We start from the raw sequence: 23700 nt of genomic DNA on the forward strand, positions 1-23700 counted from the left end.
GATGCAATCAGGAAAAAATTGCTCACGTTTAGATTCAAGAGATTTTTGCCTATGTTTTCTTCTAAGAGTTTTATGGTTTCATGATTTACATTCAGGTCTTTGATCCATTTTGAGTTTACTTTTGTGTATGGGGTTAGACAATAATCCAGTTTCGTTCTCTTGCATGTAGCTGTCCAGTTTTGCCAACACCAGCTGTTGAAGAGGCTGTCATTTCCCCATTGTATATTCATGGCTCCTTTATCATATATTAATTGACCATATATGCTTGGGTTTATATCTGGACTCGCTAGTATATCTGGGCTCTCTAGTTTGTTCCATTGTTCTATGGATCTTTTCTTGTGCCAGTACCAAACTGTCTTGATTACTGTGGCTTTGTAGTAGAGCTTGAAGTTGGGGAGAGTAATCACCCTAGCTTTATTCTTCCTTCTCAGGATTGCTTTGGCTATTCGGGGTCTTTTGTGGTTCCATATGAATTTTAAAACTATTTGCTCTAGTTCGTTGAAGAATGCTAGTGGTATTTTGATAGGAATTGCATTGAATCTGTAGATTGCTTTAGGCAGGATGGCTATTTTGACAATATTAATTCTTCCTATCCATGAACACGGGATGTGTTTCCATTTATTGGTATCTTCTTTAATTTCTCTCATGAGTGTCTTCTAGTTTTCAGAGTATAGGTCTTTCACTTCTTTGGTTAGGTTTATTCCTAGGTATTTTATGCTTCTTGATGCAATTGTGAATGGAATTGTTTTCCTGGTTTCTCTTTCTGCTAGTTCATTGTTAATGTATAGGAATGCTACAGATTTCTGCGTATTAATTCTTTATCCTGCAACTTTGCTGAATTCAGATATTAGATGTAGTAGTTTTGGAGTGGATTCTTTAGGGTTTTTTCTGTCTTTTTATTTAGGGTTTTTTATGTGCAATATCATGTCATCTGCAAACAGGGACAGTTTAACTTCTTCCTTGCCAGTCTGGATGCCTTTTATTTCTTTGTGTTGTCTGATTGCCATGGCTAGGACTTCCAGTACTATGATGAATAGAAGTGGGGAGTGTGGGCATCCTTGTCTTGTTCCTGATCTTAAAGGAAAAGCTTTCAGCTTCTCGCTGTTAAGTATGATGTTGGCTGTGGGTTTTCATATATGGCCTCTGCCTTCCAAACATTTTCAAGTTTTGCCTTTCATATATAAGCCTTTATAAACTACAATATATTTTTCCCATAGAGAGTACAAATTACTCCAGTATCAAAAATTGATTGCTTCTCTGTTTCCAGCTTAATTGCATCCACACAGGCATTAGTCCGTTTTCAGACTCTTTATTCTGTTTCCCTGGTGTCACTTTATTCTGACCATGGGTATTCCATTTCTAATTAAGTAAAAGCGCCTGTCGCCCAAAAGGACCATCCTTCAAGTTTTGCCTCATTTTTTGTTTCTTTTTAAATAGCACAAACAGGGAAAAAAAGAAGGTAATACACAAGAAAACAGGATCTCATAGCTGTGGTAGGAAGGCCAAGTTGGCAGGGCTTTTGAAAGGCATATTGACAGAGCTATCAAAACTCAGATTGTGCTCTGACCCAGAAAATCCTCTTCCAGTTACACACTCTATGGAAATTTCTGCTCATGTACAAAAAGATATATACATCAATGTAACTCCATTAGTGTAAGATTTTTGTTTACTGTATTCCCAGCATACAGAATAGTGCCTGGCCCCGAGGAGTTCAAAAGTTATTTAATAAATGTACAAATGAACAGATGATGTTCACTGCAGCATTATTTGTAACAACCAAAAAAACGGAAAATTAAGGAAGAGTTTAATAAATAACTAATACATTATTCTATATACCTATTTACAGATCTATATCCCTATTATAGAACATTGAGCTCTCACAAAATACAAACTTACTGAAAAGAAATCCTAAGCATATTACCCCAAATAAGAAAGAAACACAAGTTGAAGGACTTTACATATAACATATACCAATAGTGTTTAAAAAATAAAACTGCATGTGTGTATGTATATTTATATGCAAATGCACAGGTTAAATTCAGGGAAGATATAAACTAAATTGTTACTAGCGTTCCTCTGGGAAGAGGAGCAGCCTTGACAGTGTTGATGATAAGGGATGATTATTAGGTACAATATTCATTTGTAATCCTAGCAAGTAAAACAACTGTTAACATTTTGGTATTTCCCACTGATATATTTCTCTACACTCTTTTTCCCTACAGTTTTATTCCTATTAAACGTACAGTGTTGTGTCCAAATATTTTCATAACCATTTTCCCCTTTATTAAAGTTTCTATGAACTACTTTCTACTACTAAATTTATCTCTTCACCTATCTTTATAACAAAATCATACTGTTCATGTGCTTCCATGCACGATTTTATTGTTGGGTATTGGAAATTTAGAATGTTTGCCCATTAGTCACCCTTCTTAACAATGACTCTAAGAAATACTTGTAAATATTCAAACTTTTCTCCCATATTTATTATTTTCATAGTACAGATTACTAGTCATGGGATTACCTGGTCAACCAGTACTGAACATTTTAAAATCTACTAATCTGACAAATTTCTTTCTAAAAGGATTATTTTAATTTAAGTTTCTACTAATGCTGCATCTTAGCTCTTTACTTCCTTCATTAACACTCAACACAATTTAACATTAATTAATTAATTTATTTGGCATTGTTTCCCCATGAGAACAGGGGCCTTCTATCCGTTCACCATTGTATTCCAATTTCTGGCTACCCAATAAATATGTTATTACATGAATAAACAAACCTTGTACTAGAGTACTTCTTTCATAATCAGTGTATGTAGTATATATTATAATTTTCCACATTTAAATTTGTACTGAACTATAAGAATTTTAGATTTTGCACTGTACCTCAAGAATTACTTGAACTGCATAATTAACTGTTTTACTCTGAACTTCCATTAATTACTCTTCAGAGTTAAAATACATGTGTTACAGCCATTAATTTGTATTTCCTCTTTAAGGCTAATCCATGTACTTTACATTTTTTAACTATAAGAGTTTCAGAATTTTATAATATGTTTTATAAGCTTTTTCATATAGTTGACCTATTAACTTTTGTCATTCATTCATCCATTACTGATTTAATTATTAAAATAATATTCATCACATCTTTTCTCTTCCAATCTATCTCAAGATTCTTAGGAAACTATTGTAGTATTTTACTTGGTTATCTTAGTATGTTTTAAATCTGGACAATTTTAAGATAGTCAACTCAATATCCTTAAAAAAAGGAGAGTGAATCAAATTGCCTCAATATATAAAACATTCTTTTGTTTGCCAATCATTTAAAGAATTTCTTACCTCTCCTATTTCCATAAGTGGTTCATTCATATCTACACCACCATAGCCATACTGAAGGTCAGCTTCTGTCAATTTATTCTTTTTAATAAATTGGGTATTGAGATACCTGAAAAGCAAATGTTAAATATCATTTGGGCACTATGTCAAAATCAGCAGGAAAACAACTTGCTTGTTAACTTAACAAGTAACTTGTTAAAAAAATTTTAACAATAGTTATAGGGTCAGAAATCAAATACAAAATAGTTTAATAATATATCCAAGAGAAATTAATTATATAGAAATTGGAAATATAATTTTAAGAGATCGAAATTATCAGCCTCTTTCCGCAAGAACCTAAGACAAGAATAAGATCTCTAGAGTAGCATAAGATTTTCTAATTTACTCATTCCCAGATTCTTCCTGTTAAGCCAAGATAAGATCACTTTACAAAGAATTACACAAAAACTGGTTAAAAGATCAAACTCAAGAAGTTTCCTAATTTATATTTCATTATCAGGAAAAAATGTAACTTTTCATTTTTAAACAAAAAAACAAAAAAGATCATAATTGGTAAGGTAAGACAATGAAGTCAATTGTTACAAACAGTAGAGGTATGGGCAAAACTGGCAGATTTAAGATCACTTTGTCTACCAGAGGAAAAACAGCTTTATAAAGAAATGTTCCCACACATTCCAAGACTAATGACCATGATGAACCCTTAAGGATTACTAAAACCAATACAAAGTTTTAAAATTACATAAAATGTGCTGAAAGGGCCTGTAATATTCAAGCAGTCACTTTTCACAATCCTGGATTTCATTAGAATGCATTTAAATGCTCACCACCTAATAAAACTGTCCATTGAAAGGATCTGCCAATGTGTGAATAGCTACTGACAATACAAGTATTTAGGGAGCAACCACAAAATCTATTAGAACACATGCTTTCCAATGTTCACTGCACCAAAATGAACAGTCCACTTACCATTTACAGACACTTGAAACTGAAAGCAAAGACCAAAAATTTCAACTGTGTAACTCTACCAGCATTCCCAGGAGATGATAAAAAAATATAATTCCTGGTTATTAACTCCAAAGTGGTATAGGTGTAAGTTCCACTCCCACATTCACTGACTTCAAGGTTCTTCATTCCAAAGCTTACAACCTTGGTGCTCCTCTTGACATTCTGGTCTCCTTGGCTCATAGGTTACAACACTGAATTAAATTTTCTTCCTTCAAAATGCCATTTCATCTTTCCTTCCCTTCTCACTGTAACCCTGTAACCCTCAGAATTTCATGCTGGTTTTCCCACCATGCCTTCCAGCTGAGGCGAGTGCAGTAGGATTGAGAGGCAGAAGTACAGACTAGAGAGTGAATTCTTCACTTGGAATAGTCTCTGAGAGAGAGCTTGAGATGCCTGCAATACCCCTGGCCAATCCCAGGTATTTATCTCAGCTCAGACATAGTCTCTCATGTTTGATCTGACCCCAACCCAAATGAGCTTTAACTTAACACCCCAATGAAGTAATTATGTACACAACACACTGTTTTACTTTGTTCAGAGTACTTGCTACTATGTGAAACAATCCTATTCTTTTGTTTACTTGTTTTGTACTCTGTCTCCTTTCTAGAATACAAGGACTACAAAGCCAGGACCTTGTTTTGTGGACAGCATCCAGAACAGTGGCAGGCAAATACGAAGCTTCCTCAACGAATTACTGAATAAGTAAATGAATCATATTCCAGACAGCAGGGATAGTAGCTAATATTAGAACACAAACTTGGAAAACGAGCCTGGAGCCAGATTCGAAGAGTCATGAATGCCAGGAAATAAAAGTAATCACTACCATTTACTGGGCTCATATCATGTGTCAGACACAGCCCTAAGCACACAATTTGGTTGAATACCATGAGGTAGATACATGTGTACTATTTTGAGCCTCATTTTATATATATAAGACACTGCAGCTTAGAGAGCTTAAAGAGCTTGCCAAAGGTCACTCTACTAGTAAGTGGCAGAGCTGGCACAGAAATTCATCCTTCTTCCCCTCATTTAACAAGTACTGACCAAGTGTGTATTATATGTCAGGTACTATGCAAGGCCCTGGGGACAGAAAGATAAAAACAAAACGTGGTCTGCCCACACAGAGCTTATATATCTGGTAGTATATACAAACACAAACAAACATAATGTTTTAAACATGACATGTGCTCCAAGCTGAGGGAACTCAATTGTCGCTATCTTCACTATTTACAGGTAGGTGCCTTCCTATATGGATACCTTTATCCAAACCACTTTCGTTTTTGGTCAGTGGTACTATGACTGTCCCGGTAACCCCACCCTACATATCAGAATCACTTAACCTGCCATCGCTCCTCTAATCAGGCGGCCTTCATGTTCTCCTGAACCACTTTACTTACCATCTCCCACTACTTTCCTTTCCATTTCCAATGCCATTTGTTTGATTTTTGTTTGGATCATAAGCAATACTGTCATAATTCGCCTCTATTTCCCATTTCTACCATCTCCAAATCACCTAAAACTTTGCTTTCAGGATGTCCCTTCCCTATTCAGAATCCTACCATAGCTCTTTCCCACCTGTATGGTAGTGTTAGCTACCTAGGCACAGGGATTTGTTACTCTGAAGAAGCAACTGCTAGATCTGCAAGGCCTAGACTCACTCATCTGTTCTAAAGATCTGTGTGTATGTTCTTGGGCCAATACATAGTTCTAGTGGGACTTCTGTTTATATCAGACAGGACAAGTCACTATTCTCTTTCCCTCATGGAGTAAAATTTAAACTAACTTATAGTAACTGCACCTTTCTCATTCCATATTTCTACTCTTGATAGTTTAAGCTTGATAGACAAGCTTCTAAAATAATTTAAAGATGTAATTTAAAATGTGAATAGTTCATTTTAAATTGTTCATTTTGATATGGGTACCTGTCTTAATTTCTAAGTCATTGTAGTATTTTACACTCAATTTATTAAACACATGTTTTTAAATAGACATACGTTCTAGAAAATCATAAAAGAAAATAGCTCCTAACAACTTCTTAAAATAGTTCATACTCACCCTCATAAGCAGTGCCCAAATGTTCCACTCACATAATACAGCAATATATTTTTATAATTTATTCTGTGAACAAAGTGGCTAATAAGTATTCTTTGCTTTTTCAGAGTATTAGCAGTAACACAATAATATTATTTGACAGGAACTGATAGCCTAAGGTAAATCAGAAGCCTCTAGGAAACCAGGCATTTCAATCTATGTTAGCAAATTCCATTATAAGAACTGTTCTCATGCTAGTGCCTCCTGAATTTCAAGAGTTATTAGTTTTCAAGCTAACACCTCAAGTATACAACTTCAAGGGCCACCAGGGTCCAAATAGCTGTGCAGTCCCAGGAAAGGTGAGTCAGGAGTGTCGTTATTTTTCTTTAAAATCAGAACCCTTAAGTTACCTATGCTAATACATATCCATCTTACAAATCAATCAGAGTAAAAGAGGAAGGTAGAAATTACTTCATAAGAATATCGAAAAATACTTTTGAAACAAAACTGATGATTTCTCCTGTATTTCTTTTCACAGATTTCTTCATAGACTGTGACTAAAAATAGAGCCTGGATAACCTGACCATCCATCAAGTAAAGACTATCAGGCAGTTTTCATCTAATTACTGTCGACTACAACCTCTATAAAAAGGCTCTCTCACCACCTGTTTTACCTATATAACTAGTAAATGATGGTCCACATGACTTCAACACTACAGAGGACATCTGAGTGAATCCAATGAGCCATCAGTTGTAGGTCTCTGCTACAGGCAGTGGAAAAATTACTAAGTGATTTTAGAGACTGATCAAATTTGTACTTTAGAAAAAAATAAATATGAGTTTACTAAACAGAATAAATTAGAAATCAAAGGCTGGAAAATGGGTTACAGGGTTTTCATCATTAACATCCAGGTAATAAATGATAAAAAGCATGAATTATAACAGTGCAAAAGAAATAATGAATTTAAAAGACTCAGGGGGATTCAGGAGAACTCTAAGTGAAGGGTATCTGAGACTTCTGGAACATGTGTCTGGGTGTGCAGTATTACCATTAATTAAATCAGCAGCAGAAGGAGCACAGTTCTGAAATCTGCACAATTCTGCACAATTCTGAATAGCACAGTGCACTCAGAGAACATCCTGGAGTTGTAGGCAGGCTAGGTAAAAATGCTCCTCTGAAACTTAGACCACCTGGAATAAACAAACATACTTTCATGGTTGTCAGTATATAGATTGTGGCTAAAACCAGGAATAACTGAAATCCTAAGAACACATAGTGTAAGAAAGGGATGAGAAGAGAATCTCCATTAGTGACAAAAAAAGAGTGTACCCAAAATGAGACTAAGGTAGAATGAAGTTAAATGGGCTTTGATTGATCTGGGTTTAAATTCTGCCCTTGAGATTTTTTTAGCTGAGTGACCTTAAGCAAAGTCATTTAGCCTCTCTGAGCCTTAGTTTCCTCAGCTGTAAAAATGGAGATATCAACTACCCCACACAGTTTTATGCACACACACACATACACACGTGTGTGTGTGTATATATCATACATACTACAACATTTAACAAAAGCTTAATAATAGTACCATTTAACAGTGTTAATTTGAATAGTCCCAAATTAATTGATTTTGGTCAACAGAGATGAAGGAGAATCAAGGGAACTGTGTCCTAGAAAACTAAGAAAACAGAAAAACTATCTTCATAATCTCCAAATCTTTACTGAACTGTCTCAGCTTGAAGGGGATCCCCACACATGGCCCACTGCCTGAACACTCTCCTGTCATCCATATACCAGTGCTCCAAGCTTCTCAGCAATGGAAAGGCATGCATATGCTGTCACTCTCATCCTTAAAACTCCCCCAACTCTCCCGACAATTTTACTAGGGAATTCTTAAAGTTCTGTTTAGACTACCTCACTTTGGCAGATGAGGAAAACAAAATCAAATATCTGGATATTTCATGTATAGCCAACACTGTTTTATAAGAGCCAGAGCCACAGTGAACCTTGTGCTTGTCAGCAATTTCTGATTACTGGTATTAGTACATTTGGCTCTTCTATAAAGAAATAAAAGCTATTGGCCATTAAAGCTCCAGTTTCTAACACAGACAACTTCCATTGTTGCTATTAAAAAACCCCAGTGTTGCTATAAAAACTAAGGAAGCATGAACCACTACAACAAAGGACAAACACACCAAGAGAACCAAGCCTGGCCCTGGTGTGGTGCTCCTGCAGTGCCCAGTGCAGCCATACAGACAATGCTCTGAGACCCAGTTTCACTCCTGTTTCTCCCCAGTGAGACACTGACGCAGGGTAGTCTCACAAGGTGAAATGCACTTGTGCTTTTCACAATGCACAAGGTGAAATGATCACTGCATCTGCTACAGGCCAGGCCATTTCCAGGGCAGACATTCCACTTCAAAGACTGAAATGCTCAGGGGCCTGATGCCACTATCCCTTACATAACCACTATTCTTCCACAAATAGGTCTCTGCCTTAGGGACCTCAAGTTCTTATTTCCATCATCTACGTGAATGGGTCAGACAGGATCGGCCCAGAATGCCAGAGGATCATGCAGGAGCGAGAGGTAACACAAAAGATCTAAACAGGAGGCTGGGCAGAGCAGGGGAATATGTGGAGGGCCGGAAGTGAGATCACCGGATCTGGCCCCCAGACGTGATAATGCTGGAACTGGAAGTGACAACACCGGATATGAGATCAGCCCAGAAGTGGATTCATTGTGAACCTGTGTATATAAGCTGTGCTCAGAAATTAAACTGCATCACTTGTCCACCACCAGCGGTCAGTGAACCTCCAGATACCAACCATAGTTTCTGTGTCTTTCTTGTATCTATCTCTGTGTTTCTCTTAATCACCCACCCACTCCTCTCAGGTTCAGCTGGTTTGCAGAGCTGGTCTCCACATGAGAGGAAGTTCAGGGAGGGGAATGTGGAGAAACACATCAAAATCAGTCATTCAGAGGAAGGGAGAAGAGCAAGAGGAAAGACAGGAAGAGGTGAGAGACCGTGGGCTTCAGGGGATTCAGTATGAGGAGGACAGATGCAAGGGAAAACTGCCCGTACTATGACTAACAGTGTTCCCACGTAACATAAAACATGAATCCCAGAGTCCATTACAAGCTTCTTGGAGGGGTACAGGGCTTAGATTTGCTCCATTAAGTTTCAACTAAGCTGAAGTTTCACTTTGAAACTCAGTCAAGATTTAATATGTACTATATAGTCCCAGATAATCTGAAGAAATAGAGCTATGCCTCTAAACACAGTTTTACTTTTCAAAGAGTAGCTGTCCATTCCACACTCTGCCTGGTCCCAAATAACCACATGACCAGCCTTACAGACCTTTCCCCATAGCAAACTCCATATAACAGGGATGCTTTGGTTCTGTGTATTTCAATGCAGGAGATATTGTTTAGACTGTCAAGAGTTTAAAAGCATACTTACCTATACAAGCAGTCCATGTAGTCTGCACCTTTGCTATATTCCTCCCAATACCTATGATACATAACAAGTACCTGCTCTTCAGACTCCAGAACTCTCTATATAAAAAAGAAAAATATTTTCACTTGGAAAGCACTGATCATTTTCATTTGTAAGCTATGAAATTTATCAAAAATTGATGCTCTAAAGTATCTGACATTATTCAAACATTATAAATTACATTCTAATTTACCCCAAGTAACAATGAAATAGCTAGAAAAAAGATATGAGTCTTGGGTAAGAAAGTGAATTCATACTGGAGAGTAAATGATTTCATTCTCTAAGATAAAAGAACAAAAGGTAATGGTTTAATGCTACCTTTGGCCTAGAATATTAAATTAAGATAAGTTTAAAATAGAACATAATTCTATTGCCCCACACATATCTTCAAATCCCCCCCTTTGGTCAGCCTGCTAGTTATATACCGTCACTCCAAATTATTCATTTTTTTAAATAAAACTATTACTGGAAGTTGACACCTTTTCCACATTCTCCATATAAGTTGTTTTATATTTACTTCATAGAAACCTTTTATTTTTTGAAAAGTGAAAGTCAAACTGCAATTTGAGGTTTAATTTCTAAAGTTATTTTCAAAGGAAATCTAGTCTAACAATAAAAAAATTAAAACTATATATATTAATATATATATACACAAAAAGATATATTTAAATATAGATATATCAAAAATATTAACAGTGACTAATTCTGGAGGTATGTTACGGGTGATGATTTTCTTCGTTTTGCTTATCTGTATGTTCTAAATTATACACAATGGTAATTCAGTACTTTGTAATTAAAAAGTTCCCTCCCCCAATCAAATCTTCTTCTCACAGGTGAATCTGTTTCAATTCTGTTGCCTGTATTAACAATTTGTCATCTACACATTAGCCAACTTCTTTTTTGTCACTGGATCTGAGAGAACATATGGTGAACAATTATATAAGTATTCTAAACTTTCATAAGACTACTTTCCAATATCATTTTTAAATCATACAAATTATACCAATGTTAATTTCTTAGTTTTAAAAATTATACCAGTTATACAAGATGTTAACACTAAGAAACTGGGTAAAATGTATACAAGAACTCTTCATACTATTTTTGCAACTTTCTGTAAGTCTAAAATTATTTCAAAATAAGAAGTTAAAAAGAATACAAACCTATGATAAAATATAAAACTGTAAAATTTATAAGTGCCTTATACAGTTGTCAATTACAGTATAACCAAAGCTCATCAGCTTACCATAGAAGAACTTTAAAACTAACTTAACAAATTAAACATTTTAAGACCAACTTAAAGTACTTGTTACCAGAATTTGTTCTCCATGTAAGAACCTGTTCGTTATGCTTTAGAAGATTGGAGACTGACGAAAATTAGGCTTGGGGTGGATTAATGATTGTGCATTGAGCATTGACTCCCCTATACAGAATTTTATTGTTGTTAACAACCATTTAGTCAATAAATATGAGAGATGCCCTCACAAAAAAAAAAAAAAAGTACACACTTCCAATTGTAAAATAAGTAAGTAACCGGGATGTAATGTATAGCATAAGGAACATAGTCAAAATATTGTAACAACTTGGTATGGTGATAGCTGGTACCTAGAATTATCATGTATATAAATGATGAATCACTGTGTTGTACACCTGAAACTAATGTAATACTGTGTGTCAACTACCCTTCAATAAAAAATAGTTATCTAAAAAAAAAAAAAAAAAAGAAGTACTTGTTACCAAAACCACTTTATGAGCTGATAAATGCACATACTGGAACACTAAACTGTCTGCCACATATAATAAAAAGTGTATGTGCTCTACTTCACGGATTATTACCATTTTAAAGAGCATCTGCTCATAGCCATGAGGTTAGAAACATTATTATATAGTGTTGTTTTATCTCCCTTTTATAGATAAAGTTAAACCTCAATCCATAAGGTAGGTTAAGTGAGTTGCCCATGGTCACACAGCTAATAAAAGGTACAGTCAAGTTCCTAGCCCAGACAATAAATGACCTCATCCAGTTTTTGACAAGATCAGTAGTCCAAAATAAGTTAGAAATGCTGTCTATAGCCAAATACTGAAAAATTCATTCATTGTTTATATACTGATCAAGTCTACAATGCTGTTCTCTCATACATACAGCATACTAACGAAAATAACTGGTCACAGAGACAGTTTCTATCATACTTTTTAATTTTAGGTTTCTGTAAGACTTTATGTAGGATTATGAGGAAGCAGTTAAAAGGCTGAAAATAATAGAGATTTACCAAGAGGTGGGAACCCACAGTAAGAGAAAACTTTGTTCTACAAACACCATCCAGAGGACACAGGAGCACATTTTAAAGCTGAACAAATCTTGATTTGAAACTCTGCTCTTTGACTTACCAGTAATATGATTTTGAAAAGTCAACTGATTTCCCATGGAGACTTTAACAACACAGTGCCTGCCTCATGGATCTTAAATATATATAATCAGAAAAATTATATACATTAAATGCTATTTAGGAAACAAAACAACTTTAACTTGATACAAGTTCTGGACTAGAAAACAGTGAACTAGTCAAATTACTGAGCAGCTACAAACATATTTATATCAAGTATGCATCATCCCTTACCTTGTGCAAATGCCGTACATGATTTTCCAAAAAAATCTTAGTTTCTGTATAAAGTCTTTCTCCAAGGGGTTCAGGATAGGCCACACATAAAGCATAGATATCTCTAGTTAAACTGTTAAGGTTTTCATATTCATCAGAGATACTACTTTTCAAAAAATGAGATTTAACTTGAATTTGGCATTAAAAAATGAAACATCACTTTTTCATGGTCGGCAGCTTAGAATTACATAGTATATTTATAGAATAAAGGTATAATATATAACTGGGCTTGCTTTAAGCACTGAGAGTCATTCATTTACTCATTCAATAAATATCTACTGAGAATTATCTGATGGCATTGTAAGAAAATGGTTCTCTCAGAGAGGTTAAAATTCAGAGGGGATTCTGGAAAATCAAGTTACCCAGAAAACTATAAAATCAAGTTTACGGGCATAGAAATAATATAAGCAAAGGACTATGGAATATCACTAGAGGCAATTCTGAGAAACAGAACAGTTACAAAAATCATTCGTTTGACACATTTCCCCACATTATAGTACTCATCAACTATTCTACAACCTATCCATTGTCCTGCATTTATTCTATTAGAAGAATTACAGTATGAATAGTAATATCAATGAAGGTTTTGAACACCAACTAAGTACCTTGCTAGGTATCACAAGCAGCAGATGTCACAGCAGAGTTCCCACTCAGAAGTCAGGAAATGGGATCCAATTGAATCTTTACCTCTACTAGCCAGTGACCGTGACCAGGTCTCTGAACCTCTCTGCATCTTCCTCATCTCTAAGTTAAGGATAATACACTCTCTCCTGGTATCTGTACAGAATCCTTTTAAGACCCAAACAAACTCGTATATGTTAAAGTGCTTCTTAAACTGTGTATCACTGACCAGATATGGAAAATAAAGCGCATGTGAAGAGATCTGAGCCTGGCCTAGTTACAGATGAAGATAAAAACTGAAAATAAGGTTGATTATTTAACATGGAGGCAAGTATTTGTATTTCACTAAGGACCAGAAATATTACCCAAAAAACCCATGCTTATCTATTATATAAACACATTAGAGGTAGGATGCAGGTTCTTCCTCATCTGTAGCCCTTAACATTTTATGTTCTTCCTCTATAGAACTAGTTTTTATACAATAGAAATTACACCTTTCACATCTACACTAGCCTGTTCCTAATCATGTCTACATTTCCAGCCCTTAGGCACAGTTCCTGGCACATAACACTTATTAAATGCATGGTGATGGAAAGGAGGTACAGAATCCATCTCACGTGCTCTGCCTATTTCCCTAGTGTCCTTACTCCATTTAAGCACACAGCCCTCTCCACGAGGCCACATGTGGATTTCTGTCAGACTTTCCCATCTGCCTTCTAAATCCTTTTATTTTTAATTATAATTAGTAACTAATAATATATCTTCATGTATACATATTTCTTCAATATACTACTACTGTATCAAATATATACATGCTAAATACAGACAAAGCATTTCTTTGTATTAAAAAAAAACATGAAGCAAAAATATCGTCCAAATAGTGTAACATCAATGCACCACGTTTTTTGTAGAAAAAAATATTCAATACACAACCTATTACAATTATTTTAAATAAACTTAGACATAATGAAACTTCATAAACTAGATTACATAAGTAAAATAAATTAACTATTTATCAGCAATAACATACCAAAATATTAACCTATATTACAAAGTAGAGATCTGAATACACATCACCAAAGAAAGAACAACTTAAGAAATTTCTCTGGACACAAATTATATAGAGAATTGATAATGGTTTGGGGCAGAGGGAGCAAGGCATCAATAGAAAAGAAAGGTGCTTCAAAATAATGTATCCTATGAGCTCCTGGTTCTAGCCTGGAGCCCCTCCAGGTTTCAGCTATAAATTCCTTAGAAAAAAAAGTCCTCACTCACCACATAATCTAAATCTCTGAGAGTTCTGTTTTGTTTTACTATAGAGATTTATAGTCATACTCAATTACTCATCACTAACTTCCCTTGTAAAATCAGATATGAAAGGGTTGTCAGAATTCAATGTACTGTAAGTCAGGGTAGTGGTTAACTTTAGTGACTGAGAGCAGGGACCAAGTGTATTGGGATGCTAGGAATATTCTATTAATTAGATACATGGGTATGTTCCCTTTATGAAAATTCATCTGTACATTCATGAGTCAGTATGCATATTGTACTTAAATTTAAATTTTATTTTTAAAGACTAAATGTCTAGGTCTAGATCAATTCTTTTAGCAAAGGTGTGATACATTTAATAGCTTTAAGTTCTGAATACCTACTTCTAGAATTTTCATCCAGCATATTTGCTCCACCTTCTTTCCTTAAGCCATACACACACTTATTACTACAATATACAGCTCACTTGATACTGAAAAATTTAAATGATTCAATATACTTTCAGTATGATATATGCTAATTATGTACCCACATATTTTATATCACCAAAATTAATATCTCAATATATCCCCCACATGTACACCTAACAAGGAGTCATACCACAGGTATACCTCCCCTCTGCTTAGGGAAAAATGATCTGTGGTAAGCATGGAATACAAGGAGAGTCAAAAATTATGTGTAATCACAAAACTTTATTAATAGCCTATTTGTTGAATGGAAGCCTTACCAATAAAACAAACAATTGTTCACATATTTTGAATGTTACATGTATTATATTCTTAAAATAAGATAAGCTAGAGAAAAATATTAAGAAATATACATTTACTGTTCAGTAAATATTCTTCAGTACTTATTGAAACAGATGTGTGTATAAGTGGGCCCATGCAATTCAAACCCATGTTTAAGAGTCAGTTGTATTTAAATCTAAATATGACCTTTTTCAGTTAATTCCATTTTTTTATCATTTCATTTATCAGATGTATATATAGTATGACTCTATGTCAGTGAGAATGTACTCATGTATTTCTTTTTAATGGAGTCTACCTTAAAAAAAATGGAATTTTAAAAAATCTCACAGTTAGAAACAAAACTGTCCCAGAGCAAAAGTTCAAACTCTGTTACAAGAAGAAGACAGTGTTGGCCAGCAGCAAAATTACTGAGTTTGTTTTCTCTAAGAAAAGGTGCTTTCTATGCTTGGGCTAATTTTGAGTTTTAACACTATCACCTCTCTTGAGTAGTGAGCAAAAACAATGATCTTTGCAATGGGAATAAAAGTAAAGACTATCTTAAAATTGAAAATGGTAAGACAATGACCAGAAAAGAATTTATCGACAATAAAATTTATATTTTTATTGACATTTCTGATGAGAAAGAGTGAAAATGAAACATGTAAAAAATGCAGTACCTATGAAATCATCAACTAACAAGCAAGGATAAAAAATGATTGGTTACATGGAACGACTTTCAATTGCACAGCTAGAGAATCAGAATAATCGAGTTAGTCTGATTTAATTTAGAATAGAGTGAACCACTGTTGATGTACCACCCAGAGATGACTACAGACGAAGCCTTTTCTGATCTGTACAACCTAGAATGAGGGCCACAAGGTGCAGATACCAAGGTTACTAAGAAGTTCTTCTAAAACTTGTGAAGATCATCAAGGATGGAGATTACCTGCCTCAACATGCTTCAGTGTGGTCAACATGGGTCTGTATTTGAAAAAGATGCCTGACAGGATATATACTAGAAATTAGGATGACATTATACCTGGTTTTAAATCCTGGCTTTCCTATCTGGGAGAAATACATTCATGAAGGCAATCTCTCCTCCATTTATCACTTCAGACTTCTAGAACGTCATTTGGAATGTTTGTCCTTAAGGAGGAGAGCTTTTATATTATACTGCTGGGGTTCGGAAATTGTCCTGACAACTCCCAAAGGACACAAAACCACACATAAAAGTGAGCCAAAACAGCCAGAGAATTCCAACTCAGAGAAACAAATAATAAATGTAAACCCACACCTAGTCTCTAGCCTCTATTCTATTTAGGAAAGCACTTGATATACATACTTAGTAAAGGGTAAATTCCATACTACCCTAGAGATTGCTCCAAAGCTGACACAAAGCTTTGTTATGAAGCAGCACTATTATTTTTGTAGGCATAATTCTAAAAATGGCTTCCCAAGACTTCCCACCCTAATAAAGGGGCCTGTGAATATAAGGGATCATGCCCATGTTACTTTAAACAGCATAAAGAACTTTGTAGCTGTAATTGTGATTACTCACCAGTTGACCCCAAAATAGGGAGATTATCCTGGACTTTTCAGGTGGGCCTAAGCTAACTGCATGACTGCTTTAAAAGCAGGCCCCATCAGCCCCCAAACCCCAGAGCTGGCTCCAGAAGAGGCATCTGAGAAAGTCAGAACAGAGAAAGACTGGACATGCCATGGCTGGCTGCAAGGACAGAGGAGGGTCACACACACAAACTGGAGCAACCACAAGTCACTGAGAGCAGCATCCAGCCAACATGCTCATATTCCCTCTTCCTGTAATCATCTATGCCCAACTCCTTCTCCCTGCTCAGTATTTTTATTTAAAAAAGCCTTAAAACTACCTAAGTACTGGCCTAGCATACCCCATTAACACACACATAGCCATTAACACTTTTCCCATATTTATTGTTTAATTATCCCCAAAACAATTCACTGATGCTCCACAGAAAAATCAGACTAATTCAATAAGCTCTTCAAAGGCAGAATCCATTTCAATTATCCTCTAGATATCATGGAAGTATAGGGAATTAGCTGTTAGAAATCTTGTGTTCACTGACGGACAGTGACTGCAATGGAATATGGGTGGGGACTTGATAATATGGGTAAATGTAACCACACTGTTTTTTCATGTGAAACCTTCATAGAGTGTATATCAGTAATATCTTAATAAAAAAATATTTTTAAAAAAAATCTTGTGTTCAGGTCTGTGCTCCGTCATCACTACCTGGGCATCCCTTCCCGAGTATCAGCTGCCTCTTCTGTTACATAAAGACAGTAATCCTACCTGCCCCACCAATCTGAGTGGCTTGTTTGAGGTACTAAATAACATAAAAAATGTAAAAGATGTCTCTGCAAACCATGAAGACTTCCACACAAACATTACCATTTTATTTATCTTTAGTGCCTAGAATGTAGGTAGCCCAACAAATGTTTCTTACTGACAACTGCAAATGTAATGAATTAAATGGTTTCCTGTTAGTCTAAAAGAGTTTTACTGTTCTTGCAACAATATTCAGCTTAAAAACAACTGAGCTAGACATTGAGAACAAGGTGAATCACTGTCTTATGAAATCCTAGCTTTTCTAAAGAGCAGAGGCCCCATATAATGAGGGCAGTCATGCCTTAGCCCCAGAAGAGTGCTGGAAAGAGCAGCACAGAGGTTGAGAGAATTCAGAACTGCCACATCCTGGTTAATACCTTCATGTCTCAGCTTCCCTTTTGAAGAAAAGAATCTCTGGTTCCTACAGTACCCACCCAGTCCTCAAGGACTCCTTCAGGGCCCTGGGGCACTGTCACACCATTTGGGCCCAGACATCCAGGCCTTAACCCTACACCCTTTCTTCACCATGGGACATGACATGGATGGTGCTTCCAGTAGTAAAAGGATGAGGCGGCTCAGGAGTCTGCCAGTGAACATGTGCCAAGGTACAGACTCTGTACCTGTTCCCAACTGGCCCTGGCCCCTGGCAGACACTGGGCAGAGTGGGTGGGACTGCCATCAGTGCCTAGAGACTCCTTTCACCTACAAAATACTATGAAGCTAAAGTATTTTAATATTTTGGATGGTTTCTTGCCAAAGTTTATATCCTAGGGTCACACAATGTCACAATGTTTTATATATATATATGCGCTGTCATGTAGGATTGCAGGACACTGGGGTTCAGACTGCCCTAGAGAAACCACAAATTTGTATTTCCATATAAAACTAATTCACAAATGCAGACAACCCAACTAAAAAATCTTTCCATCTCAAAGCCATTAATCTTCCATTTACTCTCTACCTAGAACACTCTACCTTCCCCCAGACATCTGCATGACTTGCTCCTTCACTTTGTTCCAGTCTCTGCTCAAACATCACCATCCTCAGAGGCCTTCCTTGGAGAAACCATCTACAGGAGCCACATACACACAACTCTGATCATTCCCAATGCCTTCACCTTGCTTTATTTTCCCATGATCTTTATTACTACCTGTCAGAAGCATTGGCATTAATGTTTTTGTATTTGTTTATTGTCTATTTCCCTTAGAATGAAAGTAGTTTGTTTTGCCCACAACTGTATTTCCAAAGCTAAAGTACTGTCTGACATAAGTATTTGTTGAATGACAGGCTATCAAAGATTGTTAAATGCCACATACAAGTGATGAACTCAGAAACATAAACAAAATATTTGAAAACAGTCACACTGGAATGTTCTTCCATTTATATAAGCTTAAGCCTGTTCTCTCTCTTCAACAAGTTTATCAATTTTAGAACATCTGTCAATTTTATCGATACATTTATTAATACAGTATCATTATCAATACAAGAACATTTATCAATGCCACTAAAAGGATACGAGAAGCGATCATTCCATGTTGCTCTTTCAACATATTCCAACATGACAACAGCTTTGATTGTCGTTAAAAGTTTGTTCCATGTTTCATCAAAATCTACTACTCTTGGTTTCAAAGACATTGTGCAAGTTTAGTGTTGAAATCTGTTAATGAAAAACAATAGTAACATTAGCTTGAATTCTACAGATGGGTTGTTTTTAAAGTACCACATAATTCAATAACATGATAGACGAAAGAGGTGAGAACATAATAAACATTGGCTATCTTTTGATGGCTATCCAGACGAGGAATTCCACAGAATACCTGCATTCATTACCAACTCTAAGAAACAGAAGCTTTTAGTACAAATTATCTAGAATCAAGAGGTATTGTTCCAAAGCTTCAGTAGCCTCATTTAATGTGCTAACAGAAGAAGCTGAGACCCCCATTAGCCAAAAGCCAACTTCCATCATGAGAAATAAACAAGAGGCACTCAATATAAAGGATCTGGCCCCAAATCCTAGTGGTTTGCACTTCTTAAACTGGGAAACAAGGTAGTATGCAGGGGAATATGAGAAGACACAAGAGAATGTAAGGGTTTCCTGCAGCATCAGTTTAGATAAAAGATTAGGGAGGAAAAGAACATTTTAAACAGATGAATTATAGAGTACAATGCAAAATTCACATGAACTTTTTTTTTGGTATCTTTAATCTACAATTACATGAGGAACATTATGTTTATTAGGCTCTCCCCCTTCACCAAGCCCCCCCAACAAACCCCATTACACTCACTGTCCATCAGTGTAGGAAGATGCTGTAGAATCGCTACTTGTCTTCTCTGTGTTGCACAGCCCTCCTCGTGCCCCCCACACATATTATACATGCTAATCGTAATGCCCCCTTTCTTTCCCCCATCCCGCTCCCTTATCCCTCCCTTCCCACCCATCCTCCCCAGTCCCTTTCCCTTTGGTAACTGTTAGTCCATTCTTGGGTTCTGTGATTCTGCTGCTCTTTTGTTCCTTCAGTTTTTCTTTGTTCTTATACTCCACATATGAGTGAAATCATTTGGTACTTGTCTTTCTCCGCCTGGCTTATTTCACTGAGCATAATACCCTCTAGCTCCATCCATGTTGTTGCAAATGGTCAGATTTGTTTTCTTCTTATGGCTGAATAATATTCCATTGTGTATATGTACCATATCTTCTTTATCTATTCATCTATTGATGGACACTTAGGTTGCTTCCATTCCTTGGCTATTGTAAACAGTGCTGTGATAAACATAGGGGTGCATCTGTCTTTTTCAAACTGGGCTGCTGCATTCTTAGGGTAAATTCCTAGAAGTGGAATTCCTGGGTCAAATGGTATTTCTATTTGAGCTTTTTGAGGGACCTCCATACTGCTTTCCACAATGGTTGAACTAACTTACATTCCCACCAGCAGTGTAGGAGGGTTCCCCTTTCTCCACAACCTTGCCAACATTTGTTGTTGTTTGCCTTTTGGATGGTGGCAACCCTTACTGGTGTGAGGTGATAACTCATTGTGGTTTTAATTTGCATTTCTCTTATGACTAGCGATGTGGAGCTTCTTTTCATGTGTCTGTTGGCCTCACATGAACTTTTAAGATTTAAAAAAATTAAAGACTTCAAAGAAATATCAGCACTGCTGCAGAGTTTAGGGCTCCATCTTGGATTCTCAGGATATCAAGTCCTCCTTCCCTAATGAAAAGTACTGCTCTCCTATAGACCCCTAGCTCTAGTGAATCTGACCAGCCTAGTGGTGAGCTAAGACTCCTCTGCTTAGCAGACAAACTGTATTCTGGGAGCTAGCTGGTTCCTGCAACAAAAAGTTCCCAAGGTTACAGCAACTTAGTTCAAAAACTAGATTCCAAATTCTCCTCAATATCATACCAGAGAAGCAGAATTAAAAGAGAAACCTTTTAAAGTTAAATTTAACTACACAAGAGCTATTTAATGGTGGCATCAGGAAAATTCATACCTGTGCTGGAGCCTGTGCTCCCAACCACTATATTGAACTATACTGCTTCACTAACATTTCTTCTGAATACTTTAAATACTTGCTAGGCACCATTTGAGGCTCTGACAATACAGTGGTCAATAAAACAAAGATCCTGACCTTCAAGAAGGTTAGAATCTTGGATCTGGCACTCAAAGACAGAAAAAAAACCCTACCTAAACCAAAAAGTGGACCATGCCACTCTGGCACTTAAAGCTGTTTGGTGTTTTCTACTATAGACAGCATTTGGTTTAAGTTCATTGACAATGTGGCACACCAAGCTTCCGTGATTTGCCCTTAGACTAAGCATCTCTCCAGCTTTCTCTTCTCATGGGACTCCTCCTTGACATCATAATCCAGTAATCTCTCTGCCTAGAGGTCACTGAACACAACAGGCTGATTCATATACACTGATTCTTTTCTGTACCTAAAATTCTTCTCTTCCTTGCCTCCCTCTTCCCACTGATTCACCTAATTCCTACTGATATTATAGCCTTGGTCCAGTATATCAAGAGTGGTACCAAATAATTTACTTCCTATGCAGCCTTTTTTCTCAGGAAAATAAAAGATAACCTTACTGGGAGGGAATGGAACAAACCAGGAAAGACTTGGGGTCCCATAAACCAAGGCGACTAACACAGGAATGAAGAACAGGAATTTTTCAGAACAGCAGCTATACAGATTTTAAAAACAACCTGTCTATGTAGATACAGAACAACAAAGGGCTCCTATAACAACAAACTTATCCTGTAAAGGACTAGTCAATATTTTAGGCTTTGAGAACTACTCAGTATCTATTACCACTACTCAATTCAGCCACTGTAACACAAAAGCAGCCACAAACAAAAAAATTAATGGGTATGGTTGTGTTCCAATAAAACTTTATTTATAAAAAATAGGGAGATGGCTGTCTGTGTCTCTCTGTCTCTCTCACTCTGCTGCTCTCTCGCTCTCTCTCTCTCTCTGTCTTTCTGTCTCTCTGCTGCCCCCCCTCTCTCCATCTCTGGCTGTCTCTGTCTCTCTCACTCGCTGCTCTCTATCTCACTCACTGCTCTGTCTCTCTCACTCTGCTGCTCTCTCTCTGTCTCTCTCTGCTGCCCTGTCTCTGCCTGTCTCTCTGACTCTGTTGCTCTCTGTCTCTCTGCTGCACCCCTCCCTCTGTCTCTGTCTATCTCTCTGCCTCTCTCTGTCTCTCTCACTCGCTGCTCACTCTGTCTCTCTCACTCATTGCTCTCTCTCTCTGCTGCCCTCCATATCTCTGTCTCTGCCTCTGCTACCCTCTCTCTCTTTGTCTCTGTCTCTGTCCCCCTGCTCTCCCCTCTCTCTCTCTCTCTCTCTCTGCTCTCTCTGTCCCACTGCTCTCTCTGCTGCTCCCTCCCTCTCTCTCTCCCCCCACCCCCCTCTGGGGCAGCCACTTTTTCCTTCAGATAATAAAATCTCTTGCGTGGGGAAAAAAAAAATAGGGAGACGGACTGATTTGGCCCTGGGGCATATTTTGCCTGGACCCTTCCCGTTTCACCCTCCATTGCTTAATATATTTGACCAGTGAAAGGAGCTGGTAACTCTAGTGGAGGTGGGGATAATTTAGGTGGGTTACATTAAAACTAAGCTAAGAAGAGTGTTCTTCTGGGAGTGGTGGGAACCTGGGTCTTCACCGAGTTTGGTGGGCGAGGTGGGCTCTGGATCGTCCCAACACCCAAGGCCCAGTGGCTACAGGGGAAACCTCCCACGTGCCTTATAGTGACCCCTGGACCCATGCAATGTCCCAGATTTCTCTTTCCAGATCCCTCCAGCCTTCGAATCATCGCCAAACCATCAGTTCAGCTCTCTGGCCTTCACCTTGGAATTTGCAAAGATGCACCCATCAAGCTGCTTAGCAGCACTAAAACCATTTTTTAATCACATCATGATCCCTCCTTAGAGATGACTTGGGATTGTAAGAAATAAAACATTTTTAACAATATTAAGAGAACTGTGTGACCAATCCAAAAGGAACAATATCCACATTATAGGGGTACCAGAAGAAGAAGAGAGAGAAAAAGGGATAGAAAGTGTCTTTGAAGAAATAATTGCTGAGAACTTCCCCAAACTGGGGGAGGAAATACTTGCTCAGACTATGGAGGCACACAGAATTCCCGAGAGACGGGACCCAAAGAGGACAACACCAAGACCCATAATAATTAAAATGGCAAAGATCAAAGACAAGGACAGAGTATTAGAGGCAGCCAGAGAGAGTAAAAACGTAACCTACAAAGGAAAACCCATCAGGCTATCATCAGATTTCTCAACAGAAACCTTACAGGCCAGAAAAGAATGGCATGATATATTTAATGCAATGAAACAGAAGGGCCTTGAACCAAGGATACTGTATCGAGCATGATTATCATTTAAATATGAAGGAGGGATTAAACAATTCCCAGACAAGCAAAAGATGAGGGAACTGGCCTCCCACAAACCACCTCTACAGGGCATCTTACAGGGACTGCTCTAGATGGGAGCACTCCTAAAAAAAGCACAGAACAAAACACCCAACATATGAAGAATGGAGGAGGAGGAATAAGAAGGGAGAGAGATAATCATCAGACTGTGTTTATAATAGCTCAAAACATGAGTTAAGTTAGACAGTAAGGTAGTAAACAAGCTAACCTTGAATCTTCGGTAACCACAAATCTAAAGCCTGTAACGGCAATAAGT

At 37.0% G+C, this 23700-nt stretch overlaps 1 protein-coding gene across 5 annotated transcripts in view; it reads right to left on the reverse strand.

The window, feature by feature from the left end:
- Positions 1–23700, reverse strand: part of CUL2 (cullin 2) — a 111998-nt gene that overhangs the window by 72331 nt on the left and 15967 nt on the right. For all 5 annotated transcript variants that reach the window (XM_036876680.2, XM_036876675.2, XM_036876676.2 and 2 more), the window contains 4 exons: positions 19017–19157; positions 12479–12581; positions 9828–9922; positions 3339–3444 (listed from right to left, as the gene is read on the reverse strand). In XM_036876680.2, coding sequence (XP_036732575.1) covers positions 3339–3444; positions 9828–9922; positions 12479–12581; positions 19017–19135 — 423 coding nt within the window. In that variant the 5' untranslated portion in view covers positions 19136–19157. The remainder of the gene's footprint in view (positions 1–3338; positions 3445–9827; positions 9923–12478; positions 12582–19016; positions 19158–23700) is intronic.

Source organism: Manis pentadactyla, chromosome 3, assembly GCF_030020395.1.
Source record: "Manis pentadactyla isolate mManPen7 chromosome 3, mManPen7.hap1, whole genome shotgun sequence".
In the NCBI taxonomy this organism is placed as follows: Eukaryota; Metazoa; Chordata; class Mammalia; order Pholidota; family Manidae; genus Manis; species Manis pentadactyla.